Here is a 27,772-nt window from a genome sequence, read left to right as displayed (position 1 = left end):
ACCAAATGATAGGAGAGACCGGGGTTTGTATTTAGATGGTAGAGATTCGAAGATATCTTTATTAAGGAAGGAGTGACATCTCAGACTCTCATAACATTTGGACGGAGGGAGGAAGAGAGAAGAGTGGGGGAGGAACCAAAGAGATAAAGTGACCTGAGGTGGAAAAAGGACCCCAGAAGACTGCAACAGGTAAGAAAAAGATGGAGACATGATAAGAAGTCTGTAAAAAATTAAAATTGTCAAATTGTTTTCATTGTGATCAAATGTTAAGGAAGAAATTATTTATATGGATGTGCAGGAACAGACTGAGCAACAAATTAAATATATAGATTATTCTGTAGTAAATCGATACATGGCAGAAGGGAAATAGATGTGTTGGCTTAAAGAAATTGAAAAAAGGAGCATGCATAATCCGACATAAATAATATTTTAGAGAATTTAGAGAAACAATTATTTAAGCCTATAAGCTACAAACATTAAACAATAAATTAAGTTAAAAATATTTTGGCATGATTTAATCATCAACTGGCTTATGTCAAATAAACAGCTTAATACCATCTATGGCTCTTTAACTTTCATTATGGCCATTAGAAAAGGAAACAGTCGTGTTCACATGCATCATGATTTATAACTGCAGGGCTGTGTGAATGAAAAACTAAATATTTAATGCTATGCTGAGGAGACATTATAATTGGAAAAATAGGAAACACAAACACATGAATGATGGTTTTATAAAGTGTGTATAAAAGTAAAACTTAAGGAGGGCTGAAGTCTATTACTGCCAGTTAGATTTATCTGCAAGAAGGGGAGCGTGGCACAGCGTGAGAGACAGGATTAGTTGTAAGAGAGGTGATGAATAAACCATGAGGTTGCAGCCACATAAATCAGCATGTGACAGGCTACATTTACCTGCATGAAAGGCGTAGAAACGAACATGTAAATAAGTAGGAAGGGCTTCATCGCTCTTTATTTTCAAGCAGCAACAAATGAACTCATTGACCAGGAAGTTTCCACCTTTTTTTAAGTAAGAGGGCAACGTTTTATAACATCAAAGCCTGAGGATGGCTGCTGTTTAAAACATGTTCCCTTAGCTGTGGGATCAGATTTGGTCATGTGCTGCCACCCTAAGGTGAAACAATGCTATTCCATGACATGCAGAAGAATGATTTGTGATCTGTTTTTGTTTCCCCGAGCACAGCCGCTGACCTCTGGCCTGTCAATCCACAATGTCCGCCCTGCTGCACACGCTACTGACCCTCTGCCTGACCTTCACACAGGGGTGAGAGTCCAAAGGCAGAACACTCATGTATAGGGTTAACAACACGTGCTGTCAATGATATTCGTATCGGTTGAAAATGCAATTTCTTAGCTTAGTCCCCAATGTTATGGTCCATCTCGTGTCTCATTTATCTGTTGATTGCTGTCAGTGGTTGTACGTACTCTGGCAATCACTGGGGCGAATGGAGCGACTCTCAGCTGCAGCCGACAATTCAGAAGCTGATGAAAGGATACAACCGCTACCTCAGGCCTAATTTCAATGGTAGGGATGAGCGTGATTGTTTGATTTATTTGAGTTTGATTGTTTCAATTTGGATGCTTGTGTATCCCCGAAAAAAAAGCCTGATGATTTTCAATTCCTGTGTGTCTGTCTTTGATAGAGGGTCCTGTGGAAATTGGAATGAGTCTAGACATCGCCAGCATTGACGCCATCTCTGAAATCAACATGGTACATCACTAGTCATACTTATTTTTGTCAGTAGGTGAATGAAGATATGAATGAATAAGTATTCCTTACATATTGTTTTAGGACTACACTGCAACCATCTTCCTCCGTCAGCGCTGGCGTGACTCCCGCCTGGTGTTCCCGGGGAATGAGAGCGTCAGCGTGGACGGGCGCCTCGTGTCCCTGCTGTGGATCCCTGACACCTTCATCCCCGACTCCAAGCGCTCCTTCCTGCATGACGTCACAGTGGAAAACCGCCTCATCCGCATCTTCAGCAATGGGACCGTTCTCTATGCCCTACGGTACAGGTTTAAGTTAATTGATTTGACATTTAGTGACGTTTTTACTTCCGCATGTGTCAACAAAAATACACATTCTGCAGAGCCAGTATGTGTACAAATGACCTGAGAGAAAAATGAAAGGGGGACACTTACAGCAAAGAGCAGGAAATGAAGGGAAGGCACACAAAAACTGTTTCATGTTGTTTGCCGTGGTAATCAACCGTGAATTGGCCTTGGGTTCTACAAGAAAAAGCAACAAAACACACTTATTTATCATCACTTATAAGTCATATCACCTAAGGGTAATGCCCCTGAATATCTGTATTTTGAAAGCTCTTCAAACTAATCAAATTGTGTTAGGGAAGATTCCCCTTTAGCCACAGTCCAATTTCAGTCTGACATCTTATCAGACATGTCAGACTGATAGAGAATTTCATGCAGCTTTACTGAGCACAGAAATGCAAGGACATTCCTTACTCTTTTTGAATAGAAGAACACAGTTTGATTCAACTGTTAATTAAATCTGTTTATTTGAAGCTGATTAAGCTGTGTATTTATAGTTGCATTGTACGTCAGATCAATATTGTCCATGTCCATGTCTACCAATTACAAATCTACAATGTTTTCTTACCCAATTAGTAGATTTGACTATACAGACTGAGAACACTCTATAGGTTAGCAATATATCAACAGGAGATTTTCAACATACCAAGTCAGCAATTTATGATTGGATGGGATACATAATAATCTGACACTTCAGATACGAGACTTTGTTCTTTTGATCGATGCATAAAGGGGAGAGTTCTTTGATTTCACTAGTTATTAACCTCCCTGTCGTACATCAAAGGAGTACCAGTGATTCAGGGGAGTTATTCTAATGATCTTGCCACTGTATGAATAAACAACAGCATCACAGCTACCATCGCCTGCAACATGGACCTGACCAAGTACCCCATGGACAGACAGGTGTGCACCCTGCAGCTGGAGAGCTGTGAGTATCTGAGAACTCCATCATCATCACCATCATCACCATCATCATCACCATCATCATCATCATCATCATCATCATCATCATCATCATCATCATCATCATCATCATCATCATCATCATCGAACGACAACATCTGGGTATTGAGCACCACACTGAAATGTTATTTGTAGCAGATAATTAAAACTGTACAGTTGTGCAATAATATTTTCATAGTGGTGTTTCTTTTTATGGCTGACCCGGAAGTTAGCATCACCTAGGCTACCATGACAAAAAGCAATGGGATTTTTTTAATAAGTAATATCTGTGGCCAACACAAATGTATGATGATTACACATTATGTTCACGAAGTGTCCACATATTACGGAGCCCCTAAAGGGACATGGAAGAAAAAAAAAAAGAGAGAGTCAAAAAAAAAGTCAGGATAACCAACCCAGTCTCATGGCATTTCGTGTTCACCAACACGACATTTAATCTATTGATTCGTGTTCACCAACACGATTTCTCCCTTTTTTTCATGTTGCACAGCACGATTTTAAAAGCAATGTATTTATACTGGTAATGTGTTTCGTGCCTGCAGCACGTCTTTTTCTCCGGTCGGGTCGTGGAAGACCGGAAACTGTGTGGTTCATAAAAACATGTTCTTACTAAATATCAAGCCACAATTATTGCTTTTATTTTAAATCGTATAATTTCTGACTTTTGTTGCCGTCTGTTAGTAAAATAAATGGGGCTCAGAGCCTCAGGATACTGAAATCTGTATTTTTAAATATTTTTTTCCTTCTAATTTGTTATTATTTTCAAAATAACACACTGTTTTATTGTAGAGATCACTTATAGTATCTTCTTGATTTTTGATATTCTATATTGCTATCATTGACCTTCTACTTTCCCCCTATGAAAGTATGTACTCTTAATATTTTTTTAATCAAATATAACACATAAAAACAATAATTCAATAACATGCTTTAACCACTAGGCGGTGCACACAAGGTACACACAGCCATAATAACTTTGTATTATTAGTGTAGGACACTTATGTATGTACAACATCTGAAGATGTGTAGTGTTATTCATGCTTTCACATAATTTTACAGCATATTGCTATACTATTTCAGACTCAGTATTTACATTCTTATATTCAAAGAAAATCAGTAATATCTTTAAAAACTACAAGTCCTTTTATATCAGCTGTGCACCGTTATGGTGTAAATATAACTATGAATTAGATCAAATGTAAAAGTCAGCCGATTTAGTGTTGATACTGCAAGGAGACGTATTGTGTGAAGAGAAATTGAAGATGTTGTTTAATTGTTGATATATTTATGATCCACGTCAAGTATTCAGTTTCGGTGGCATTTCTTCAGTTGTTCCAAAGGTCTTCTCATCAGAGCACTCGGAATTAAGTATTATTTTATTCTTTTCAAATGTTTTCCGGATTTCATATCGTATTAACACCAAATCCCAGCATGCATTGCGGCTAATACATCCAATCAGCGAGCTTAAACCATAGCTGAGGATCTTGGGTAATCGCTCGAAATGCCTACGTCTGTTTCCGGTTATTTTTATTTTGAAATTCAGTTCCTGACGGATGCCAAAAAAGCCCGAGATTATGGAATTAAACCAATAAATAAAAGCAAGGATAATTGTGTGTTATTGGTGAGTAAATAACAGTCTGTTATTTTGAAAATAATAACAAATTAGAAGGAAAAAAAGATTTAAAAATACAGATTTCAGTATTCTGAGGCTCTGAGCCCCATTTCTTTTCCTCACAGACGGCAACAAAAGTCAGAAATTATACGATTTAAGATAAAAGCAATAATTGTGGCTTGATATTGAGTAAGAACATGTTATTATGAACCACACAGCTTCCGGTCTTCCACGACCCGACCGGAGAAAAAGACATGCTGCAGGCACGAAACACATTACCAGTAGAAATACATTGCTTTTAAAATCGTGCTGTGCAATAGGAAAAACAGGGGGAAATCGTGTTGGTGAACACGAAATGCCATGAGACTGGGTTGGAATAACGGGTATCTCGTGCGCACGAGAAAGTTTCTCGTTCTTCTTTCTTTTCATTCAAAAGCGTTATCGATTTCAGCATTAAGCTCAACAAAACTGCATTTCATATCAAAGGTTTTCCACTGTATGCAGCAATCCATCACCAGACTCTCTCTGAGTACACTATACTGTGTGCAGTTCACACAATAATATCAGTGTAGCTTATGTCAACACTCGTTCTAAAGCTGCGAGGTCTGACACCTATGTAAGCCGGGTAAGCTCCAGGCTTTCTCTCCCACTGTCTTTATTTTTCACATACTCATACTGGCTGACACGCACTCATACTGGCTGACACGCACACACACGTGTGCACACACACGTGTGCAACACACACACACACACACACACACACACACACACACACACACACACACACCACACACACACATACACACACACACACACACACACACACACACACACACACCTCTACACACACACCTCTACACCACATCGAACTGCCCGATTACTCTCCCTTTTATTAGTTTTATGAAGGAGATGTCCGGTCACCAGGGTGCATGATTGATGTGAATCTGTTTGTGCTCTGTGTGTGTGTGTGTTCTGAGTGTTTGTTTCCCTTTAGACCAGCTGCGGGCAGCAGGTACTCTGAGAGTCACAGACATTAATTCATAGATCAAAGCAGACTGGTTTACAGACTCTCCTGTTTTGCAATCTGGTGCTTAAACAAATACCTCTACACCCCTGGCCGAAATGCCCATAAAATTAAGTCGGAGTTCGAAATATATCTCAAATAATATATATGCACTGTCATTTCCCCACGTAAACATAACAGTATGCAATTAAATGGTTGTCTCCTGTGTGCTCCACTTGGCGCACCGGTAACTTTCTCAAAAAATTAAATAAAGTCAGGACAACGGATTAGTTTCTCGTTTTTTTTTCTCTCTCTCCCTTTTTTCTTCTTCTTCCATGTCCCTTTAGGGGCTCCATAACATATTAAGACCACTGTTATAATAGTAAATGAAATAGCTAAAGTAAATAGCTAACGTCAGGCTATAAACAAACTACATCACGGTAGTCAACCCAGTCTCACGGCATTTCGTGTTCACCAACACGATTTTTAATCTATTGATTCGTGTTCACCATCACGATTTGCCCCTTTTTTTCGTGTTGCACAGCACGATTTTAAAATCAATGTATTTCTACTGGTAACGTGTTTCGTGCCTGCAGGCTGCAGCACGTCTTTTTCTCCGGTCGGTCGTGGAAGACTGGAAGCTGTGTGGTTCATAAAAACATGTTCTTACTCAATATCAAGCCACAATTATTGCTTTTATTTTAAATCGTATAATTTCGGACTTTTGTTGCCGTCTGTGAGGAAAATAAATGGGGCTCAGAGCCTCAGGATACTGAAATCTGTATTTTTAAATATTTTTTTCCTTCTAATTTGTTATTCTTTTCAAAATAACACACTGTTATTTACTCACCAATTACACACAATATATATTGCTATACTATTTCAGACTCAGTATTTACATTCTTACATTCAAAGAAAATCAGTAATATCTTTAAAAACTACAGTCCTTTTCTATCAGCTGTGCACCGTTATGGTGTAAATATAACCTATCTATGAATTAGATCAAATGTAAAAGTCAGCCGAATTAGTGTTGATACTGCAAGGAGACGTATTGTGTGAAGAGAAATTGAAGATGTTGTTTAATTGTTGATATATTTATGATCCACGTCAAGTATTCAGTTTCGGCGCCATTTCTTCCAGTTTTTCCAAAGGTCTTCTCATCAGGGTTCTCTAAATAAAGAACTACGGCAGATCTGTAATATGTAATGCAGCCGAACCGTGTATTACAATGCCGTTATGTGATGACTTTCAAAGAGAAAAGCAAGAGCACTCGGAATTAAGTATTATTTTATACTTTTAAAATGTTTTCCGGAGTTCATATAATATAAACACCAAATCCCAGCATGCATTGCGGCTAACACATCCAATCAGAGAGCTTAAAACCATAGCTGAGGATCTTGGGTAATCGCTCGAAATGCCTACGTCTGTTTCCGGTTATATTTATTTTGAAATTCAGTTCCTGACAGATGCCAAAAAAGCCCGAGATTATGGAATTAAACCAATAAATAAAAGCAAGGATAATTGTGTGTTATTGGTGAGTAAATAACAGTGTGTTATTTTGATAAGAATAACAAATTAGAAGGAAAAAAATATTTTAAAAATACAGATTTCAGTATCCTGAGGCTCTGAGCCCCATTTATTTTCCTCACAGACGACAACAAAAGTCCGACATTATACGATTTAAAATAAAAGCAATAACTGTGGCTTGACATTGAGTAAGAACATCTTTTTATGAACCACACAGCTTCCGGTCTTCCATGACCCGACCGGAGAAAAAGACGTGCTGCAGCCTGCGGGCACGAAACACATTACCAGTAGAAATACATTGCTTTTAAAATTGTGCTGTGCAACACGAATAAAAGGGGCAAATCGTGTTGGTGAACACGAATCAATAGATTAAAAATCGTGTTGGTGAACACGAAATGCCGTGAGACTGGGTTGCGGTAGTATGACTGCGCGTGACCACCGCTACGCTAACGGTGGCTAATGTTTGGCGCTATGAAATTTAGTAGTCTCATTTAGTCCCTTGTTAGCAACCGTTTGTGGCATATTTAATGAAGTGTTTTATACACAATGTACAAATATATTAAGTAGTATTTCAGGACCAAAAACATTGATATTGGGACGAGGGAATCCCAACGTGCCAAAATGCTAACTCATTTCCGGATGTAGTACTCATTCCTGGACCACTAACTTATCAGACATTTTGTATGTGTGTTTCCAGGGGGCTACAACCTGCAGGACGTGGTGTTCTATTGGACCAGAGGGAATGATTCGGTGAAGGGTCTCGACATACTGAGGCTAGCTCAGTACAGCGTAGAGAGCTACTATACCTCAGTGTCCGAGGCTGTGTATGAGACAGGTAGGATACTTCAACCCCCAGAAGCCCCTTCTAACAAATGAGTAGCCTATATATGAGAGCAGAAATGATACATCATTACAATACCTTGTCTTTTTTACAGGACAATACCCTAAGCTGGTGTTGCATTTCGCACTGCGTAGAAACGTGCTCTTCTTTATCCTGGAGACGTACGTTCCCTCCATCCTGCTCGTGGTCCTCTCCTGGGTCTCATTCTGGATCAGCCAGTCCTCTGTCCCAGCCAGGACCTGCATCGGTCAGTACTGGATGTCTAACTGGGTTTATCTAAAGGTCAAAGTATCATGGAGTTAAGAGCCTAAGTCAGGGGTGGGGAACCTTTTTCCTCTCAAGGGCCATTTCAATTTTTACAACATCCTTCGAGGGCCGTACAAATTATTGAACTCAACGTCTGCTTAGAAAACTAAAATCACAGCCCATTGATTTTGCCTTTCTTTCATGCTGTGCAAAGAAAAAAGCAACCTCTTAATCCAGATATTTGACCATGACCCGCGCATGCATGCACCGTGGCATGACCACCAAAACAGAAATATATGGTCACAAGATGTGTGCAAATGTATTTAGTTTCATATCCATATGGACATGATTTAAGTGGGGGGGGGGGGGATCTAATCTCATCTAGGGGGGTTTGGGGGCATGCACCACCAGGAAGATTTTTTTTTAATGTTGAAGTTAAAAGCATCAATCTGGTGCATTTTGAGAGTAAAATTAATAGATCTATGGATACATCTCTCAACACCCACATGAAACAGAACTGTAAGCAGATTTTTTCTTTATGGATATTTTACAAATCACTCCCCTTTTAAACTGTATTCTTGTTTAATAATAACTTTTTTTTACTGTCATATAGTATTTTATACCTGTTTACTTTATTCTCTTGTTTTTTGATAACTTTAATGGTCATATAAAGATGTGCCTTTACCTCACTGGTTGGAGAAAAGCTTCTTATATTCGTTAGCATAGCTAGCTAACCAGATGCTAATAACAACAAAGGTATTGACTGTATGATCAGTATGACAGATGAGCAGATCGCCACTGGGCTCTCAAATAAAGACACAGCCACGCAAAAACTGCGGCATGTGTATGGCTCCTTATGGTTACTGCAATTTGTGAAGTCCCGGCCCGGAGCCGCGTTCTGGTGCTCTCCGTTAGAACTACACCCCTGTCAGACGAGACACATACCACGTGATGACACGTTAGGCTCGTGTTGTGTTCAAGGACCCTGACCTTGGCCAGGAAAAACAGGCACTCTCTTGTTTAATTATTCTGCGGTCTAGATTTATTTTATTTTTTGCGTGTGTTTATAAATTACCTCGAGGGCCGTACCAAATGGTCTCGCGGGGCGCATACGGCCCGGAGGCCGGAGGTTCCCCACCCCTGGCCTAAGTGCATCAATTCTTCATATATTGAATCACTTTTATAGACTTTATATATGGTCAGACAGATATGACCAAAGCAGAGAAAACATATTATAACACAATATAGTCAAATGTTTATAGTGGTGCTATTTAAAATATAGCAGAAAAGTAAATGTTCACAATGCTGACAGATTTGTGTTCATCGGCAGTTAGGTATCCTAGATTTGAAAGAAAAACGACAAATATACACTCATTTAACCCTTATGTTGTGTTCGGGTCTCCCGTGACCCGTTTCAAGTTAAAATTATATAATAACTACACTCTAGTTTGTTTAATGGGAACAAGGCTTCATGATATCCTCCACAGCAGCTATATAAACACTACAAAACTGATTTTGACAGTTTTTGCCAAGTCTGAAGGTCTCTAAAAAGAAAGGTGTTATCATTTGGTGTCGGGTTTGGGGAGACCAGCAGCATTGTTTAGGGTGACTTGAGGTCAATTTGGCCCAATCAAGATTCATCTTTGACTTTAGACACCCCAGCCCCACCCCCTTCATACAATGTAACAATAATGTTTCGCAACATGCACCTGGTCTCCCCTCCCTCTGCCCCCCTCCCCCCATGGGAACTCCACCTTTCTCAAAGAATATGTAACACTAACACTTGAACCTGAACCACACATGCACGTTTGCAATATGTGGTGTAATGTGTTTTGGGCCATAACATTAAATTACAACAGGATTGTACGGTAATGAATGCATTATAAGTTAGTTATGATGAAGTTAAAAACAATATTCGATGATAATATTTTTTTGTGTGTTTTGGACTGAGATAAATCATGGGTCAAAATTGACACGCGAACACCTGAACGGTAACAGCTTTTGAACACAATACAGGGGTTAAAACACACTCCATTGTGGCAAAAATGTTAAATATTGTAGATGATAGGACTATCAGTACATACAATTACAATCATTTCAATTGAACACAACTGTATTCATCTTTAAGAGTTTTGTAGGTGGATAAAAATAGCATTAATACAATATACACATGTTGGCTTTACATGTTGATCCAACATGTAGGAAATAGACGCAGTGGATTGCACCAATTTCCTTCAAGCATTATAACTGTCCTGCATTCATAAGGATAGTATAAATACATCATCATCACTGTGGCTCCAGCTAAAGGAACAACTGTACCCTTAAATGGTTTACTTACACCAGTACCCTTTAGATAAAAGAGCATAGAAAAAGGAATTCCAAAAAAAATGACACATGAAGTAGAGTTTCATCCACTATCTTACATCATGAAAACAACACTGTGATGTTTTTCCCAGGAGTGACAACAGTCCTGACCATGACCACCCTGATGATGGGTGCCCGCACATCCCTGCCCAATGCACAACTGCTTCATCAAGGCCATCGATGTGTACCTGGGCATCTGCTTTCACCTTCATATTTGGTGCTCTAGTGGAGTACGCATGTGCACACTTCTATACCATGCAGAACCAGACGATAGAGGAATTACACAGGGTGAGGAAATGTTCATATTTAAATATGAGGTGAAAAACTATAGTGGAACGAAACATCCAGAATATACCGTTAAGTGTTTATTATACTAAACTGTGTCTAGTGGCGTCTTTAGATCCCTCAGAAAGTAGGCATAAGATATTACCTAATTTGCATAAACCTAATCAACTGGGGAAATTGTATGGTGATACATATTAGCTTAAATGTATTAAGTATTCACCTGTAGTGTCTTGCAAAATGTTCTATTTTACAAAACGTATCCTTAAGGCCGTTTTCTCCAAATATTTTTCTCTTTTCTGAAAGGGAGATTTTCACTTCAGTAGCTCTTAATAAGCAAATAAAAATTAAGGATTTTTCAGAGGGGTTTGGTCATAAATCATTCAAAGTACGATTTATATTACATTTAATATACATTATTTAAAACCTTTGATTACTTTTGACAGTATTCAGATTTATTGACAAAAACACATATCCCGAGAGATCCATCTTGAAACTTTTGACTCCAACTTGTCAACAAAATTAAACAATAATTTTAACCTGGTTTATCCATTGTTCAGATTTCTGATGTGGGAATGTCGGCAAATTCTCACAAATTAAATCGAAGAATGCCTTTTCGTGTTTTTTAACATTACATTTCCGAAGACTTGTTTACGAAAATAATTGTATTATTTGAATTCATCAACATGGTAAGCTTCAAAGTGATTTCTATGAGTTAAAATTAATTGTATTCACCCACCCTTAACCTGTTAAGCCCTGAGCCTGTTTTTCAGGTCTCAGGCTCGAAAATGACATTCCCAGAACAAATTAGTCTCCCAGTCTCACGGCATTTCGTGTTATAGTCACAACATTTAATCTATAATTGATTCGTGTTCACCAACACGATTTCCCCCTTTTTTTGGTGTCACACAGAACAATTTTAAAAGCGATGTATTTCTATTGGTAGTATGTTTCGTGCCTGCAGCACGTCTTTTTGTCCATTCGGGTCTTGGAAGAACGGAAGCTGTGGGGTTCATAAAAACATGTTCTTACTCAATATCAAGCCATGATTATTGTTTTTCTTTTAAATCGTATAATGTCTGACTTTTGTTGTCGTCTGTGAGGAAAATAAATGGGGCTCAGAGCCTCAAAATACTGAAATCTGTATTTTTTAAAATATTTTGTTCCTTCTAATTTGTTATTCTTTTCTAAATAACACACTATTATTTACTCACCAATAACACACAATTATCCTTGTTTTTATTTATTTGTTTGATTCCATAATCTCGGGCTTTTTTGGCGTCCGTCAGGAATTGAATTTCAAAATGAAAATAACAGGAAACAGACGTAGGCCTACAAGGGACATTTCGAGCATCATTGCGATACACAGACACTGAACTGATTACCCAAGATCCTCAGCTATGGTTTAAGCTCGCTGATTGGATGTTTTAGCTGCAATGCATTCAGGGATATGGTGTTAATACGATATGAAATCCGACAAACATTTTTTAAAGAAAATAATACTTTATTCCGAGTGTTCTTGCTTTTCTCTTTGAAAGTCATCACATAACGGCATTGTAATACACGGTTCGGCTGCATTACATATTACAGATCTGCCGTAGTTCTTTATTTATAGAGCCCTGATGAGAAAACCTTTGGAAAAACTGAAGAAATGCCGCTGAAACGGAATACTTGACGTGGATCATAAATATATCAACAATTAAACAACATCTTCAATTTCTCTTCACACAATACGTCTCCTTGCAGTATCAACACTAATTCGGCTGACTTTTATATTTGATCTAATTCGTAGATAGGTTATATTACACCATAACGGTGCACAGCTGATAGAAAGGGACTTGTAGTTTTTAAAGATATTACTGATTTTCTTTGAATGTAAGAATGTAAATACTGAGTCTGAAATAATATAGCAATATGCTGTAATATTATGTGAAAACATGAATACAACTACACATCTGCAGATGTTGTACATACATAAGTGTCCTACACTAATAACAAAGTTATTATGGCTGTGTGTACCTTGTGTGCACCGCCTAGTGGTTAAAGCACGTTATTGAATTATTGTTTTGATGTGTTATATTTGATGACAAAATATTAGAGTACATACTTTCATAAGGGGAAAGTAGAAGGTCTGTGATAGAAATATAGAATATAAAAAATCAAGAAGATACTATAAGTGATCTCTGCAATAAAACAGTTTAGTGCAGGATGTACAAAGATATTAATAGGAGGAGGTGCAAAACAGAAAAACGAATTAACCTTTATTTAAACATTAATAATACTTTAGATTAAGGTCTTCTTTTAAATAATAACAAAGCTTTGGGGGTATCAACAGATAAATATTAAGCCTGACAAAGTACTTAACGTCTAATATATTGCTTTCCTGCAATGTTAACTATGTTGAAGCACTTATTTGAACTGATATTTTACGTATCAATTATACTTTTATGCATGTAGATAGTAAGAAATGTGCAGAATATGACAGTTTAATGGTGGAGGTATACACAAATATTGATAGATGTCTTGTAATGCACTGTTGAGGAACCTCAGCTGCGACCCAAGTTTTTCATTCATTGCATAACTACCATAGTTGTGTATATGATATGTCAATAAACCTTAGAAAATCTTGACATCTTGAAAGGGATGTGCAAAATATCCATTATACAGTCTTTAATTAACTATTAGTAGAGAATAACGAGTAATGAATATACTTTATTACTCGTTTCCATTCATGTCAATTGCAGATAAATGTTTAGTCTTCTCAAGCACCAACTATCAAATATCTCTCCTGATTGTTGGCACTTGACAATCACCTTACCTGAATTTTACTCAGGTGTAACTAAAGTCTGATTTAAGGGTTGTTTATATTTCACATCATTAATCAGAATCTGCAAAGTAACTCTAAAAATACCAGGTTAAACTCTGAATTGTAGTGGAGAAGAATTACAAAGTAACAATGAGCTGTCATGTGGGTATATATTAAAGGGGAAAGGAAACACCAATTACAGCTATAATATTCCGGTAGTTTATTCATTTTACAATGGATATTGATCGTAATATTTATTGTACATGATATTACTCGCCAAAAGAAAATTAATTATCCGCCGGCCGGGTGGGGAATTCCGGGACCAGGCCGCCGCCATTAGGGGAGTCCCAAATGGTGACGTCACTGGGTGGGTCTTCGCTCCGGGTATCCATACCGGAAGTCAACACAACGTAGCAGATATGGCAGCGATGGAGGAATTTTGCAATGAGATCGACGTTTTGAACGATGAATTTGACTATTCGTCGGGAGATGACATTGATGTGGAAGCATCTACAGTTACCAGGCATCCCATGGCCTATGCTTATGAACCGATTCGGTCGAATAGAGTGGCATACGATCCGGAATAAAAAAAAAACAAACACAATGATAACAGTGAGCCTCTGAATTAGCCCAGAGCGAAAAATGCTAACCTATTACTGCAGCGAAAATCGTATTACTTATCCTAGCTGCACATCCAACACATCGTCTATGATCGCGAGGAGACACTGAATCTAATGCTGCCCACCTCAACACTGAAAGATACAAACTCGCGAGGTTATCAACAAAAACGTACATCAAAACAAGTGGCGCTAGGTACTAACATACACCAGGCTAACGGCTTACCTTCCTCTTTGTCTGGTCTAAACTGGTCTTCAATGGCATTACAACGATACAAATGATGATGTAGTTAATCCATAGGTTAATATCCAATGGGGCTGTGTCCCCTTTGAAATGTTCTGATAATCTATAAGCAATACAACTGCAATTCCGTTATCTGCTGTCCGCTCTGTGCTCCGTGCACTCTGGGTCCTGCAATACCATCCATTGCACACCTAGTCCAGCAATACTAGCCTTTTTAGGGCTGTTTTCGACAGATGAGCGTGTGTATGCCAGTTTAATTAGTTGAGCTATAGAACACCCCCAATTCTCCATTGTACGTCATAATAATAGCTACCATTTAGTTTGGACGCGATTGCGTTAATTAATAAGGTCACACTGTGTCAGTAAATACATGTGTGAGCTAGTAATCTGGTAGTGCTGCAATATTTACCTCTCTCTCGGCAGCTGAAGCAACTCGTTTGGTGGCTCTGTCATTGTCTTGCGCGGCCAACGTGCTGGGACGGTCGGTGTTCCCGACTGCATACGTTGAGAAATCGAATATTGTGGGAACAGATCCTGGCTTCAAATCCGATGTTTTGTATTGAACCAGGCATCCAGACTCATCAAACCTCATTTTGTGGACATAATCGTCATTTTTAAAGTATTCGCTGCACACGTGCGTACTGATTCAGCAGCGGATCGGACCGTTTCATGGAAATAACCCATGCTTTGAGCAGCTTCTCATCCATTAGTGGCAGCCTATGGAAATGTACTTCTTCCTTCTTCGTATAAAATCCATTTGTGCAGCCTGGGGCAATACAATAAACTCCTGACGACGACCGTTTTCTTTTAATGTAAACTACTGGTGCATTGCACGCCATGTTGTTTGTTATTGAGGTTTGGCCCAGGAAGGGTACCCACTCAGTGACGTCACTGGGAAAGTCCCGGAGCAATGGAAGCGCCCATGGTCATTAGGCACGTATTTCAAAAAATTAATTCGCGTATCTCGATCGTTTACATTGGAAATAGACTAGATAAATACATTTCCTAATGGGAATATTGTCGCATGGAAAGCAGTTTGAAAAGTGTTTCCATTTCCCTTTAATGCTGAGCATTATGGACACAAGCGATTTTCACCCATTTATTAATTATATGTTTTACATTTGATAACACCAATGTGTTTAATACTGGCAACTTCTAATTGTGGGAAAAACCAAAACGTTCAGTAGAGACGTCCCATAGAACATTTTGCGAAACACATTAGCCAGGGAGGGACTCGGAGTTGAGCCGCTCCTCCTTCGCGTCGAAAGAAGCCAGTTGAGGTGGTTCGGGCACCTAGTTAGGATGCCACCTGGTCGCCTCCCTAGGGAGGTGTTCCAGGCACGTCCAGCTGGGAAGAGACCAAGGGGTAGACCTAGGACCAGGTGGAGGGATTATATCTCTTCGCTGGCCTGGGAGCGCCTTGGGATCCCCCAGTCAGAGCTGGTTGATGTCGCCAGGGAAAAGAAAGTTTGGGGCTCTCTGCTGGAACTGCTACCCCCGCGACCCGACCACGGATAAGCGGGAGAAGATGGATGGATGGATGGACATTAGCCAGCATGTGTAGTTCTGGGGGGGTGTTAGATTCCAGTTTTGGATAGTCTGGCGTGGTTTCGTTCCATTTCAAACAGCTGTTTGACGCTCAGCGTAACCTTGGCGCACAGCCACTCCAACATCCAATCCCAGAGCTTGAAGATTAATCACGGGGACAGTAGTACTAAACGATAGCTGGGGATTATGGGTAGTGTAGTGTCTTCGGCCATCCTATTTCATATCGCATTAACACCATATCCCTACATGCATTGCGGCTAAAACTTCCAATCAGCGAGCTTAAATCAAAGAAAATCAGTAATATCTTTAAAAACTACAGTCCTTTCTATCAGCTGTGCACCGTTATGGTGTAAATATAACCTATCTATGAATTTAGATCAAATGTAAAGTCAGCCGAATTAGTGTTGATACTGCAAGGAGACGTATTTGTGTGAAGAGAAATTGAAGATGTTGTTTAATTGTTGATATATTTATGATCCACGTCAAGTATTCAGTTTCGGCGCCCATTTCTTCCAGTTTTTCCAAAGGTCTTCTCATCAGGGTTCTCTAAATAAAGAACTACGGCAGATCTGTAATATGTAATGCAGCCGAACCGTGTATTACAATGCCGTTATGTGATGACTTTCAAAGAGGAAAAGCAAGAGCACTCGGAATTAAGTATTATTTTATACTTTTAAAATGTTTTCCGGAGTTCATATAATATAAACACCAAATCCCAGCATGCATTGCGGCTAACACATCCAATCAGAGAGCTAAAACCATAGCTGAGGATCTTGGGTAATCGCTCGAAATGCCTACGTCTGTTTCCGGTTATATTTATTTTGAAATTCAGTTCCTGACAGATGCCAAAAAAGCCCGAGATTATGGAATTAAACCAATAAATAAAAGCAAGGATAATTGTGTGTTATTGGTGAGTAAATAACAGTGTGTTATTTTGATAAGAATAACAAATTAGAAGGAAAAAAATATTTTAAAAATACAGATTTCAGTATCCTGAGGCTCTGAGCCCCATTTATTTTCCTCACAGACGACAACAAAAGTCCGACATTATACGATTTAAAATAAAAGCAATAACTGTGGCTTGACATTGAGTAAGAACATCTTTTTATGAACCACACAGCTTCCGGTCTTCCATGACCCGACCGGAGAGAAAAAGACGTGCTGCAGCCTGCGGGCACGAAACACATTACCAGTAGAAATACATTGCTTTTAAAATTGTGCTGTGCAACACGAATAAAAGGGGCAAATCGTGTTGGTGAACACGAATCAATAGATTAAAAATCGTGTTGGTGAACACGAAATGCCGTGAGACTGGGTTGCGGTAGTATGACTGCGCGTGACCACCGCTACGCTAACGGTGGCTAATGTTTGGCGCTATGAAATTTAGTAGTCTCATTTAGTCCCTTGTTAGCAACCGTTTGTGGCATATTTAATGAAGTGTTTTATACACAATGTACAAATATATTAAGTAGTATTTCAGGACCAAAAACATTGATATTGGGACGAGGGAATCCCAACGTGCCAAAATGCTAACTCATTTCCGGATGTAGTACTCATTCCTGGACCACTAACTTATCAGACATTTTGTATGTGTGTTTCCAGGGGGCTACAAACCTGCAGGACGTGGTGTTCTATTGGACCAGAGGGAATGATTCGGTGAAGGGTCTCGACATACTGAGGCTTAGCTCAGTACAGCGTAGAGAGCTACTATACCTCAGTGTCCGAGGCTGTGTATGAGACAGGTAGGATACTTCAACCCCCAGAAGCCCCTTCTAACAAATGAGTAGCCTATATATGAGAGCAGAAATGATACATCATTACAATACCTTGTCTTTTTTACAGGACAATACCCTAAGCTGGTGTTGCATTTCGCACTGCGTAGAAACGTGCTCTTCTTTATCCTGGAGACGTACGTTCCCTCCATCCTGCTCGTGGTCCTCTCCTGGGTCTCATTCTGGATCAGCCAGTCCTCTGTCCCAGCCAGGACCTGCATCGGTCAGTACTGGATGTCTAACTGGGTTTATCTAAAGGTCAAAGTATCATGGAGTTAAGAGCCTAAGTCAGGGGTGGGGAACCTTTTTCCTCTCAAGGGCCATTTCAATTTTTACAACATCCTTCGAGGGCCGTACAAATTATTGAACTCAACGTCTGCTTAGAAAACTAAAATCACAGCCCATTGATTTTGCCTTTCTTTCATGCTGTGCAAAGAAAAAGCAACCTCTTAATCCAGATATTTGACCATGACCCGCGCATGCATGCACCGTGGCATGACCACCAAAACAGAAATATATGGTCACAAGATGTGTGCAAATGTATTTAGTTTCATATCCATATGGACATGATTTAAGTGGGGGGGGGGGGGATCTAATCTCATCTAGGGGGGTTTGGGGGCATGCACCACCAGGAAGATTTTTTTTTAATGTTGAAGTTAAAAGCATCAATCTGGTGCATTTTGAGAGTAAAATTAATAGATCTATGGATACATCTCTCAACACCCACATGAAACAGAACTGTAAGCAGATTTTTTTCTTTATGGATATTTTACAAATCACTCCCCTTTTAAACTGTATTCTTGTTTAATAATAACTTTTTTTTACTGTCATATAGTATTTTATACCTGTTTACTTTATTCTCTTGTTTTTTGATAACTTTAATGGTCATATAAAGATGTGCCTTTACCTCACTGGTTGGAGAAAAAGCTTCTTATATTCGTTAGCATAGCTAGCTAACCAGATGCTAATAACAACAAAGGTATTGACTGTATGATCAGTATGACAGATGAGCAGATCGCCACTGGGCTCTCAAATAAAGACACAGCCACGCAAAAACTGCGGCATGTGTATGGCTCCTTATGGTTACTGCAATTTGTGAAGTCCCGGCCCGGAGCCGCGTTCTGGTGCTCTCCGTTAGAACTACACCCCTGTCAGACGAGACACATACCACGTGATGACACGTTAGGCTCGTGTTGTGTTCAAGGACCCTGACCTTGGCCAGGAAAAACAGGCACTCTCTTGTTTAATTATTCTGCGGTCTAGATTTATTTTATTTTTTGCGTGTGTTTATAAATTACCTCGAGGGCCGTACCAAATGGTCTCGCGGGGCGCATACGGCCCGGAGGCCGGAGGTTCCCCACCCCTGGCCTAAGTGCATCAATTCTTCATATATTGAATCACTTTTATAGACTTTATATATGGTCAGACAGATATGACCAAAGCAGAGAAAACATATTATAACACAATATAGTCAAATGTTTATAGTGGTGCTATTTAAAATATAGCAGAAAAGTAAATGTTCACAATGCTGACAGATTTGTGTTCATCGGCAGTTAGGTATCCTAGATTTGAAAGAAAAACGACAAATATACACTCATTTAACCCTTATGTTGTGTTCGGGTCTCCCGTGACCCGTTTCAAGTTAAAATTATATAATAACTACACTCTAGTTTGTTTTATCGGAACAAGGCTTCATGATATCCTCCACAACAGCTATATAAACACTACAAAACTGATTTTGACAATTTTTGACAAGTCTGAAGGTCTCTAAAAAGAAAAGGTGTATCATTTGGTGTTCGGGTTTGGGGAGACCCAGCAGCATTGTTTAGGGTGACTTGAGGTCAAATTTGGCCCAATCAAGATTCATCTTTGACTTTAGACACCCCAGCCCCACCCCCTTCATACAATGTAACAATAATGTTTCGCAACATGCACCTGGTCTCCCCTCCCTCTGCCCCCCTCCCCCCATGGGAACTCCACCTTTCTCAAAGAATATGTACACTAACACTTGAACCTGAACACACACATGCACGTTTGCAATATGTGGTGTAATGTGTTTTGGGCCATAACATTAAATTACAACAGGATTGTACGGTAATGAATGCATTATAAGTTAGTTATGATGAAGTTAAAACAATATTCGATGATAATATTTTTTTTGTGTGTTTTGGACTGAGATAAATCATGGGTCAAAATTGACACGCGAACACCTGAACGGTAACAGCTTTTGAACACAATACAGGGGTTAAAACACACTCCATTGTGGCAAAAATGTTAAATATTGTAGATGATAGGACTATCAGTACATACAATTACAATCATTTCAATTGAACACAACTGTATTCATCTTTAAGAGTTTTGTAGGTGGATAAAAATAGCATTAATACAATATACACATGTTGGCTTTACATGTTGATCCAACATGTAGGAAATAGACGCAGTGGATTGCACCAATTTCCTTCAAGCATTATAACTGTCCTGCATTCATAAGGATAGTATAAATACATCATCATCACTGTGGCTCCAGCTAAAGGAACAACTGTACCCTTAAATGGTTTACTTACACCAGTACCCATTTAGATAAAAGAGCATAGAAAAAGGAAATTCCAAAAAAAATGACACATGAAGTAGAGTTTCATCCACTATCTTACATCATGAAAACAACACTGTGATGTTTTTCCCAGGAGTGACAACAGTCCTGACCATGACCACCCTGATGATGGGTGCCCGCACATCCCTGCCCAATGCCAACTGCTTCATCAAGGCCATCGATGTGTACCTGGGCATCTGCTTCACCTTCATATTTGGTGCTCTAGTGGAGTACGCATGTGCACACTTCTATACCATGCAGAACCAGACGATAGAGGAATTACACAGGGTGAGGAAATGTTCATATTTAAATATGAGGTGAAAAACTATAGTGGAACGAAACATCCAGAATATACCGTTAAGTGTTTATTATACTAAACTGTGTCTAGTGGCGTCTTTAGATTCCTCAGAAAGTAGGCATAAGATATTACCTAATTTGCATAAACCTAATCAACTGGGGAAATTGTATGGTGATACATATTAGCTTAAATGTATTAAGTATTCACCTGTAGTGTCTTGCAAAATGTTCTATTTTACAAAACGTATCCTTAAGGCCGTTTTCTCCAAATATTTTTCTCTTTTTCTGAAAGGGAGATTTTCACTTCAGTAGCTCTTAAATAAGCAAATAAAAATTTAAGGATTTTTCAGAGGGGTTTGGTCATAAATCATTCAAAGTACGATTTATATTACATTTAATATACATTATTTAAAACCTTTGATTACTTTTGACAGTATTCAGATTTATTGACAAAAACACATATCCCGAGAGATCCATCTTGAAACTTTTGACTCCAACTTGTCAACAAAATTAAACAATAATTTTAACCTGGTTTATCCATTGTTCAGATTTCTGATGTGGGAATGTCGGCAAATTCTCACAAATTAAATCGAAGAATGCCTTTTCGTGTTTTTTAACATTACATTTCCGAAGACTTGTTTACGAAAAATAATTGTATTATTTGAATTCATCAACATGGTAAGCTTCAAAGTGATTTCTATGAGTTAAAATTAATTGTATTCACCCACCCTTAACCTGTTAAGCCCTGAGCCTGTTTTTCAGGTCTCAGGCTCGAAAATGACATTCCCAGAACAAATTAGTCTCCCAGTCTCACGGCATTTCGTGTTATAGTCACAACATTTAATCTATAATTGATTCGTGTTCACCAACACGATTTCCCCCTTTTTTTGGTGTCACACAGAACAATTTTAAAAGCGATGTATTTCTATTGGTAGTATGTTTCGTGCCTGCAGCACGTCTTTTTGTCCATTCGGGTCTTGGAAGAACGGAAGCTGTGGGGTTCATAAAAACATGTTCTTACTCAATATCAAGCCATGATTATTGTTTTTCTTTTAAATCGTATAATGTCTGACTTTTGTTGTCGTCTGTGAGGAAAATAAATGGGGCTCAGAGCCTCAAAATACTGAAATCTGTATTTTTTAAAATATTTTGTTCCTTCTAATTTGTTATTCTTTTCTAAATAACACACTATTATTTACTCACCAATAACACACAATTATCCTTGTTTTTATTTATTTGTTTGATTCCATAATCTCGGGCTTTTTTGGCGTCCGTCAGGAATTGAATTTCAAAATGAAAATAACAGGAAACAGACGTAGGCCTACAAGGGACATTTCGAGCATCATTGCGATACACAGACACTGAACTGATTACCCAAGATCCTCAGCTATGGTTTAAGCTCGCTGATTGGATGTTTTAGCTGCAATGCATTCAGGGATATGGTGTTAATACGATATGAAATCCGACAAACATTTTTTAAAGAAAATAATACTTTATTCCGAGTGTTCTTGCTTTTCTCTTTGAAAGTCATCACATAACGGCATTGTAATACACGGTTCGGCTGCATTACATATTACAGATCTGCCGTAGTTCTTTATTTATAGAGCCCTGATGAGAAAACCTTTGGAAAAACTGAAGAAATGCCGCTGAAACGGAATACTTGACGTGGATCATAAATATATCAACAATTAAACAACATCTTCAATTTCTCTTCACACAATACGTCTCCTTGCAGTATCAACACTAATTCGGCTGACTTTTATATTTGATCTAATTCGTAGATAGGTTATATTTACACCATAACGGTGCACAGCTGATAGAAAGGGACTTGTAGTTTTTAAAGATATTACTGATTTTCTTTGAATGTAAGAATGTAAATACTGAGTCTGAAATAATATAGCAATATGCTGTAATATTATGTGAAAACATGAATACAACTACACATCTGCAGATGTTGTACATACATAAGTGTCCTACACTAATAACACAAAGTTATTATGGCTGTGTGTACCTTGTGTGCACCGCCTAGTGGTTAAAGCACGTTATTGAATTATTGTTTTGATGTGTTATATTTGATGACAAAAATATTAGAGTACATACTTTCATAAGGGGAAAGTAGAAGGTCTGTGATAGAAATATAGAATATAAAAAATCAAGAAGATACTATAAGTGATCTCTGCAATAAAACAGTTTAGTGCAGGATGTACAAAGATATTAATAGGAGGAGGTGCAAAACAGAAAAACGAATTAACCTTTATTTAAACATTAAATAATACTTTAGATTAAGGTCTTCTTTTAAATAATAACAAAGCTTTGGGGGTATCAACAGATAAATATTAAGCCTGACAAAGTACTTAACGTCTAATATATTGCTTTCCTGCAATGTTAACTATGTTGAAGCACTTATTTGAACTGATATTTTACGTATCAATTATACTTTTATGCATGTAGATAGTAAGAAATGTGCAGAATATGACAGTTTAATGGTGGAGGTATACACAAATATTGATAGATGTCTTGTAATGCACTGTTGAGGAACCTCAGCTGCGACCCAAGTTTTTCATTCATTGCATAACTACCATAGTTGTGTATATGATATGTCAATAAACCTTAGAAAATCTTGACATCTTGAAAGGGATGTGCAAAATATCCATTATACAGTCTTTAATTAACTATTAGTAGAGAATAACGAGTAATGAATATACTTTATTACTCGTTTCCATTCATGTCAATTGCAGATAAATGTTTAGTCTTCTCAAGCACCAACTATCAAATATCTCTCCTGATTGTTGGCACTTGACAATCACCTTACCTGAATTTTACTCAGGTGTAACTAAAGTCTGATTTAAGGGTTGTTTATATTTCACATCATTAATCAGAATCTGCAAAGTAACTCTAAAAATACCAGGTTAAACTCTGAATTGTAGTGGAGAAGAATTACAAAGTAACAATGAGCTGTCATGTGGGTATATATTAAAGGGGAAAGGAAACACCAATTACAGCTATAATATTCCGGTAGTTTATTCATTTTACAATGGATATTGATCGTAATATTTATGATGATGATATTACTCGCCAAAAGTAATTATCCGCCGGCCGGGTGGGGAATTCCGGGACCAGGCCGCCGCCATTAGGGGAGTCCCAAATGGTGACGTCACTGGGTGGGTCTTCGCTCCGGATATCCATACCGGAAGTCAACACAACGTAGCAGATATGGCAGCGATGGAGGAATTATGCAATGAGATCGACGTTTTGAACGATGAATTTGGCTATTCGTCGGGAGATGACATTGATGTGGAAGCATCTACAGTTACCATGCATCCCATGGCCTATGCTTATGAACCGATTAGGTCGAATAGAGTGGCATACGATCCGGAATTTAAAAAAAAAAAACACACAATGCTAACAGTGAGCCTCTGAATTAGCCCCGAGCGAAAAATGCTAACCTATTACTGCACCGAAAATCACTCCTAGCTCCCTTATTACTTATCCTAGCTGCACATCCAACACATTGTTTATGATCGTAAAGACACAGAATCTAACGGTGCCCACCTCAACACTGAAAGATACAAACTCGCGAGGTTATCAACAAAAACGTACATCAAAACAAGTGGCGCTAGGTACTAACATGCGCTAGGCTAACGGCTTACCTTCCTCATTGTCTGGTCTAAACTGGTCTTCAATGGCATTACAACGATAAAAACGATGATGTAGTTAATCCATAGGTTAATATCCAATGGGGCTGTGTCCCCTTTGAAATGTTCTGATAATCTATAAGCAATAGCAATACAACTGCAATTCCATTATCTGCTGTCCGCTCTGTGCTCCGTGCGCTCTGGGTCCTGCAATACCATCCATTGAACACCTAGTCCAGCAATAATAGCCTTTTTAGGGCTGTTTTCGACAGATGAGCGTGTGTATGCCAGTTTAATTAGTTGAGCTATAGAACACCCCCAATTCTCCATTGTACGTCATAATAATAGCTACCATTTAGTTTGGACGCGATTGCGTTAATTAATAAGGTCACACTGTGTCAGTAAATACATGCGTGAGCTATAATCTGGTAGTGCTGCAATATTTACCTCTCTCTCAGCAGCTGAAGCAACTCGTTTGGTGGCTCGAACTTCACGTTTGTTGACACTGGTGTCATTGTCTTGCGCGGCCGACGTGCTGGGACGGTCGGTGTTCCTGACTGCATACGTTGAGAAATCGAATACAGATCCTGGCCTCAAATCCGATGTTTTGTATTGAACCAGGCATCCAGATTCATCAAACCTCATTTTGTGGACATAATCGTCATTTTTAAAGTGTTCGCTGCACACACGTGCGTACTGATTCAGCGGCGGATCGGACCGTTTCATGGAAATAACCCATGCTTTGAGCAGCTTCTCATCCGTTAGTGGCAGCCTATGGAAATGTACTTCTTCCTTCGTCGTATAAAATCCATTTGTGCAGCCTGGGGCAATACAATACGCTCCTGACGACGACCGTTTTCTTTTAATGTAAACTACTGGTGCATTGCACGCCATGTTGTTTGTTATTGAGCTTTGGCCCAGGAAGCCGTACCCACTCAGTGACGTCACTGGGAAAGTCCCGGAGCAATGGAAGCGCCCATGGTCATGAGGCACATATTTCAAAAAATTAATTTGCGTATCTCGATCGTTTACATTGGAAATAGACTAGATAAATACATTTCCTAATGGGAATATTGTCGCATGGAAAGCAGTTTGAAAAGTGTTTCCATTTCCCTTTAATGCTGAGCATTATGGACACAAGCGATTTTCACCCATTTATTAATTATATGTTTTACATTTGATAACACCAATGTGTTTAATACTGGCAACTTCTAATTGTGGGAAAAACCAAAACGTTCAGTAGAGACGTCCCATAGAACATTTTGCGAAACACATTAGCCAGGGAGGGACTCGGAGTTGAGCCGCTCCTCCTTCGCGTCGAAAGAAGCCAGTTGAGGTGGTTCGGGCACCTAGTTAGGATGCCACCTGGTCGCCTCCCTAGGGAGGTGTTCCAGGCACGTCCAGCTGGGAAGAGACCAAGGGGTAGACCTAGGACCAGGTGGAGGGATTATATCTCTTCGCTGGCCTGGGAGCGCCTTGGGATCCCCCAGTCAGAGCTGGTTGATGTCGCCAGGGAAAAGAAAGTTTGGGGCTCTCTGCTGGAACTGCTACCCCCGCGACCCGACCACGGATAAGCGGGAGAAGATGGATGGATGGATGGACATTAGCCAGCATGTGTAGTTCTGGGGGGGTGTTAGATTCCAGTTTTGGATAGTCTGGCGTGGTTTCGTTCCATTTCAAACAGCTGTTTGACGCTCAGCGTAACCTTGGCGCACAGCCACTCCAACATCCAATCCCAGAGCTTGAAGATTAATCACGGGGACAGTAGTACTAAACGATAGCTGGGGATTATGGGTAGTGTAGTGTCTTCGGCCATCCTATTTCATATCGCATTAACACCATATCCCTACATGCATTGCGGCTAAAACTTCCAATCAGCGAGCTTAAACCATAGCTGAGGATCTTGGGTAATGAGTTCAGTGGGTGTGTATCGCAATGATGATCGAAATGTCCCTTATAGGCCTACGTCTGTTTCCGGTTATTTCTATTTTGAAATTCAGTTCCTGATGAACGCCAAAAAAGCCCGAGATTATGGAATTAAACAAATAAATAAAAACAAGGATAATTGTGTGTTATTGGTGAGTAAATAACAGTGTGTTATTTAGAAAAGAATAACAAATTAGAAGGAAAAAAAGATTAAAAAAATACAGATTTCAGTATTTTGAGGCTCTGAGCCCCATTTATTTTCCTCACAGACGACAAAAAAAGTCCGACATTATACGATTTAAAATAAAAACAATAATCGTGGCTTGATATTGAGTAAGAACATGTTTTTATGAACCCCACAGCTTCCGGTCTTCCAAGACCCGAACGGCCAAAAAGAAGTGCTGCAGGCACGAAACATACTACCAATATAAATACATTGTTTTTAAAATCGTTCTGTATGACACGAAAAAAAGGGGAAAATCGTGTTGGTGAACACGAATCAATAGATTAAATGTCGTAACTATAACAGGAAATGCCGTGAGACTGGGTTGCGGTATCGGGGGTGCGGTATAGAAGAGGTTAAAGCATGTTGGATAACAACAACACTGTTATTGTCTCTCTATCAGGAGCTTCTGAGGGATTTCAATGAATCCAACGGAAACGGCTCCATCCCCATCTTCCGCTCCACCCAGCCGAAACACACTGTGCAGATGAGCTCCACTGCAGAGGAGCCCCTGGAGCAGGCAGCGGACTGCGACACGAGGAACCATGCTGGGGCCAGAGAGAGGCTTTCGGATCAGGGCTGCGGTCTGTCCTCAGTGAGGAGCGCTTCACGCAGAGCTGCGGCCGCCTTCACGGTGGAAAATCCACACAACATCGATCGCCACTCTCGCACCGCTTTCCCCATGGCGTTCGTCTGTGTCAATATCCTCTACTGGCTTTACTATCTGTTCCTCTGAGCGGCTGCATTGTTCATTTCACCATCATTGATGCTGCTCTATCTCCTCATTTGAGACCCAATACCATTTGCCACTGGATCTAAACTGATCATACATGCTTTTTTGTGTCACATAATGTATTCAACCCGGTATCACGGCAAGACGTGAACATGTGGCGATTTACCTTGCTGGGAGACGTGAAGATGTCACGATTTCGTCCCTTCAAACGTGACAGTTACACAGTATTGTTAACATGGCTCAACCAGTGGAGATATAGGCCTACCCGTCAATGCCAAGCAAATGCTACCCGACGGTCGGTTGTTATTGTCAATATTAATATAATAATGATTTTTTTTTTTATAGTCACACTGGATTTCGCCGATGTTCTTGTAGCCCCAGCTGGTTGACACCTCTTTTAGCAGAAACAAAGGCAACATTAATGTATTAAATCGATGTTAATCCATGTGTGTGGATGTGGAATTAACGGACGTGAC

General features: G+C 39.3%; 1 protein-coding gene across 1 annotated transcript; it reads left to right on the top strand.

The window, feature by feature from the left end:
- The first annotated feature begins 129 nt into the window (after nucleotides 1–129).
- On the top strand, nucleotides 130–27,420 carry gabrp (gamma-aminobutyric acid type A receptor subunit pi). Its single transcript, XM_034092948.2, has 10 exons — nucleotides 130–189; nucleotides 1,199–1,279; nucleotides 1,428–1,540; nucleotides 1,659–1,726; nucleotides 1,808–2,025; nucleotides 2,913–2,995; nucleotides 7,870–8,007; nucleotides 8,108–8,260; nucleotides 20,577–20,770; nucleotides 26,967–27,420. The coding sequence occupies exons 2-10, from the start codon at nucleotides 1,227–1,229 to the stop codon at nucleotides 27,297–27,299; spliced, it is 1,353 nt and encodes a 450-aa protein (XP_033948839.1). The 5' UTR covers nucleotides 130–189; nucleotides 1,199–1,226; the 3' UTR covers nucleotides 27,300–27,420.
- Nucleotides 27,421–27,772: the final 352 nt, after the last annotated feature.

The sequence above is a fragment of the Pseudochaenichthys georgianus genome, chromosome 10 (genome assembly GCF_902827115.2).
Source record: "Pseudochaenichthys georgianus chromosome 10, fPseGeo1.2, whole genome shotgun sequence".
NCBI classification, from domain to species: Eukaryota; Metazoa; Chordata; class Actinopteri; order Perciformes; family Channichthyidae; genus Pseudochaenichthys; species Pseudochaenichthys georgianus.
This window is presented reverse-complemented; position numbering and strand designations above follow the sequence as displayed.